Source organism: Cucurbita pepo, chromosome 1 (assembly GCF_057944985.1).
Source record: "Cucurbita pepo subsp. pepo isolate OVF chromosome 1, ASM5794498v1, whole genome shotgun sequence".
Taxonomy (NCBI): Eukaryota; Viridiplantae; Streptophyta; class Magnoliopsida; order Cucurbitales; family Cucurbitaceae; genus Cucurbita; species Cucurbita pepo.
Window position 1 is genome coordinate 10852504 of NC_141798.1, and position 2986 is coordinate 10855489.

The 2986-nt window shown below is 34.3% G+C and overlaps 1 protein-coding gene across 1 annotated transcript; it reads right to left on the reverse strand.

Annotated features, from left to right (window-relative positions):
* Positions 1 to 744: 744 nt before the first annotated feature.
* On the reverse strand, positions 745 to 2167 carry LOC111793126 (NADPH-dependent pterin aldehyde reductase). The gene is made up of 5 exons (XM_023674872.2): positions 1917 to 2167; positions 1778 to 1847; positions 1509 to 1702; positions 1196 to 1368; positions 745 to 953 (listed from the first exon to the last, which is right to left on the reverse strand). Exons 1-5 carry the CDS (start codon positions 2118 to 2120, stop codon positions 857 to 859), a joined length of 738 nt encoding a protein of 245 aa, XP_023530640.2. The 5' UTR covers positions 2121 to 2167; the 3' UTR covers positions 745 to 856.
* Positions 2168 to 2986: the final 819 nt, after the last annotated feature.

Consider the following 2986-nt stretch of genomic DNA (forward strand, 5'->3'; position numbering starts at 1 on the left):
AACACTTGCACTTTTTATTAACACAAATCAAAAAGAGACAACAAGACATTTTGTAAAATACTGCTACACTTTGCTTTTACTTGAGACGGCTCTGAATTCCTTCGAATGAAAACCTTAGTAGGGTGAATTTGTATTTATAGTCGGGACTAAATAATTTATTCTTAAAATATTTAATCATTTATTTCTAAAATATCTAAAGAAAAAATTTCTAAAATTTCTAAAATATCCAAATCCTAAAATCTATACATAATTGACTTGTACAATTATTGATAAATTCAGCCTATTGGATGCAATGAAATACCCTTATGATGTGGAAGAATTCTTTGTCAATCAACTCGAGAGAAAATCAATCAAGAATATTAAATGGGATCAAAGAGTATTTATTGTATTTAATAAATCCTATGACCGCAATGGAATATTATGGAATATTATTGGATATAGCGTGGGTTAAAAATTGTGGCCGGCATACAAAAACAAAGTCAGCCGTCGGTATCTTTAAACAACTCTCGCCGGCAGAGAAAAACAAATTCCACCGTTGGTTTCTTCAATGGCTGAATCTCCACTTTGAAGAATGAAAAAATTTATGATAACAATAATATCTAATCTATCTAATAAATATAAAATATAAATTATATGTTATTTAGATTAAAATTTTATCATAGGTTAATTATTTTGAATATAATTGTTAATTTTCAAAAATAGAATTAAAATTTTTCTTTAATAAGAAATCCAAATGGGCAATCTCGAACCATATTTTAGGAACATTATCCAATAATATAACATTACGACCATCATACTTATTTAGTTGTGAAGAGAATGCAAATTTAAGAGACTTCTAAAATATATAAAACGAAAATTACATAGAGGATAGTTCACGTGGATTATTAACGGTGAGAGACTCTCCATTATCCGCTGGCGTTAAATCAAGGATCATTGTTGCTGCTTTAATAGCCCTGTTATATGAATAAAACGAACTTATAAGCCTAATCATGTTATGGACAAAAAATATTGATTTATTAAGATTTATGAATGGAGAATGAAATAGGGGGCGCGGATGGAGGTGGATAAGGATCCCCATTTCCGACCCATGGTCATCTGTAACGGCTGTCCCGCCTCGCCCCGTTTATTTTTAAAATGAAAAACTAATCCAATAATGAAATGATAAAAAAGCAAATGAATAATAGTATTCACATACCATTTTTTAGGAGATTGAAATTTCGCAGCTAAATCACCACAGCATAAAACGAGCATGTCTGTGTATATAGAGCCTGGATTTAATGTTACAATTCCCATGCCCTTTGGTAGCTCCTTTGCCACAGATTTGCTTAATCCCTCGATTGCCCATTTGGACGAACAATATGGTGCAAACTGCGAATACCAAAATATACCATCATAAGTTATAACCACATGAAAACATTTAGATACTCGAAATGATACAAAATTTAAAATTAATCAAAGATAATTTAAAAATCTTGTTGTAAAATTGATGTTAATATTCAATCACGTACATCTGCATGGGTAGATCTTCCAGCACTCGATGACATATTAACAATAATTCCGTAGTTGTTATGCATCATAAGTGGAATGAAATGACGTAAAATATTTGCAGTTCCTTTGATATTGGTATCAATAACGTTATCAAAATCTCGCGCATCAAGTTCCCATATCTTGGCTTTGCCATGAGCCAAACCTGCATTATTCACTATGATACATCCAAAAACTACGTCATTACCCGTTTTTTTGTATAACAAATTAATAAACGAATTATCGAAAATACCAATGATATCAGGAATAAGTTTCTCTTTTCTCACAATTTGTGCAAATTCTTCAACGTTGTCGTTCGATTTCTACAGAAATCATACATTTCCAATTAGTTTTTGTAAAAATTGTGAAGTGGAATTCAAATACTTACATACCACATCGAGTTTGAAGAGGAAATGCTGAATTAGAGAGGACTTAGAAAGCTGTTCTTGAAGGGAATCAAGTTTGGTTTGATCACGTGAGCAGCCGATTATGGTGTGGCCGCGGGTAGCCAGCTCCAAGGCTAAAGCTCTTCCTAAGCCCTTGCTAACCCCAGTGATCAACACCTTTCGAGAGGATTCATTGTGAGTTGTGGCCATCGAAGATTTGCAGCTCTTTGAGACAGTCAATTAAGATTGACAAATCCAAAACTTAAGGACATGGTTTGATGGGCATTATTTTATGTAACAAAGTTGGTTCAAGACATTCAATGTAACTTAATTCATACGTTGTTGAATATTTTATGGAAGCAGTTGAAAAATAGACCAACAGCTAGCCGTTTGTACCATTAATTTATTCGTTGTCTCAATCATAACAATATCACCACCCCTTTGTTCTTTTCGTCTTGGGATATTGGCCCAATAACTTTTGTTTATTATTTTGTTATAATTTATGGAAGCACATAAATTGTGTAGTGAAATTTTTTATTATTATTATGATTTCAATATGTTTTGAGGGTACAAGCTGTAAATCCTGCGTGTGGTGTCGAAGGGTTTGATCCTTTTGTTCCGGGCGGAATAGCCTCTCATCATATTGTAGCAGGTAGATTGGGCATATTAGCGGGCCTATTCTATCTTAGTGTTCGTCCGCCCCAACGTCTATACAAAGAAAGGATGACGTATGGGAGGGAATGAAACCGTCCTTTCGAGTAGTATCGCTGCCTGCTGTCTTTGTTTGCAGCTTTTGTTGTTGTTGGAACTATGTGGTATGGTTCAGCAACTACCACGATTTCATTCTTTGGTCCCACTAGTTATGGGATCAGGGGTACTTCCAGCAAGAAATATATCGAAGGGTTAGTGTTGGGCTAGCCAAAATCAAAGTTTCTCATAAGCTTGGTCTAGACAAATGAGCTTTTTATGATTACATCGGGAATAATCCCGCAAAAGGTAGATTATTCAGAGCGGGTTCCATGGACAAGGGGGATGGAATAGCTGTTGGGTGGTTAGGACACCCTGTGTTTTAGAGA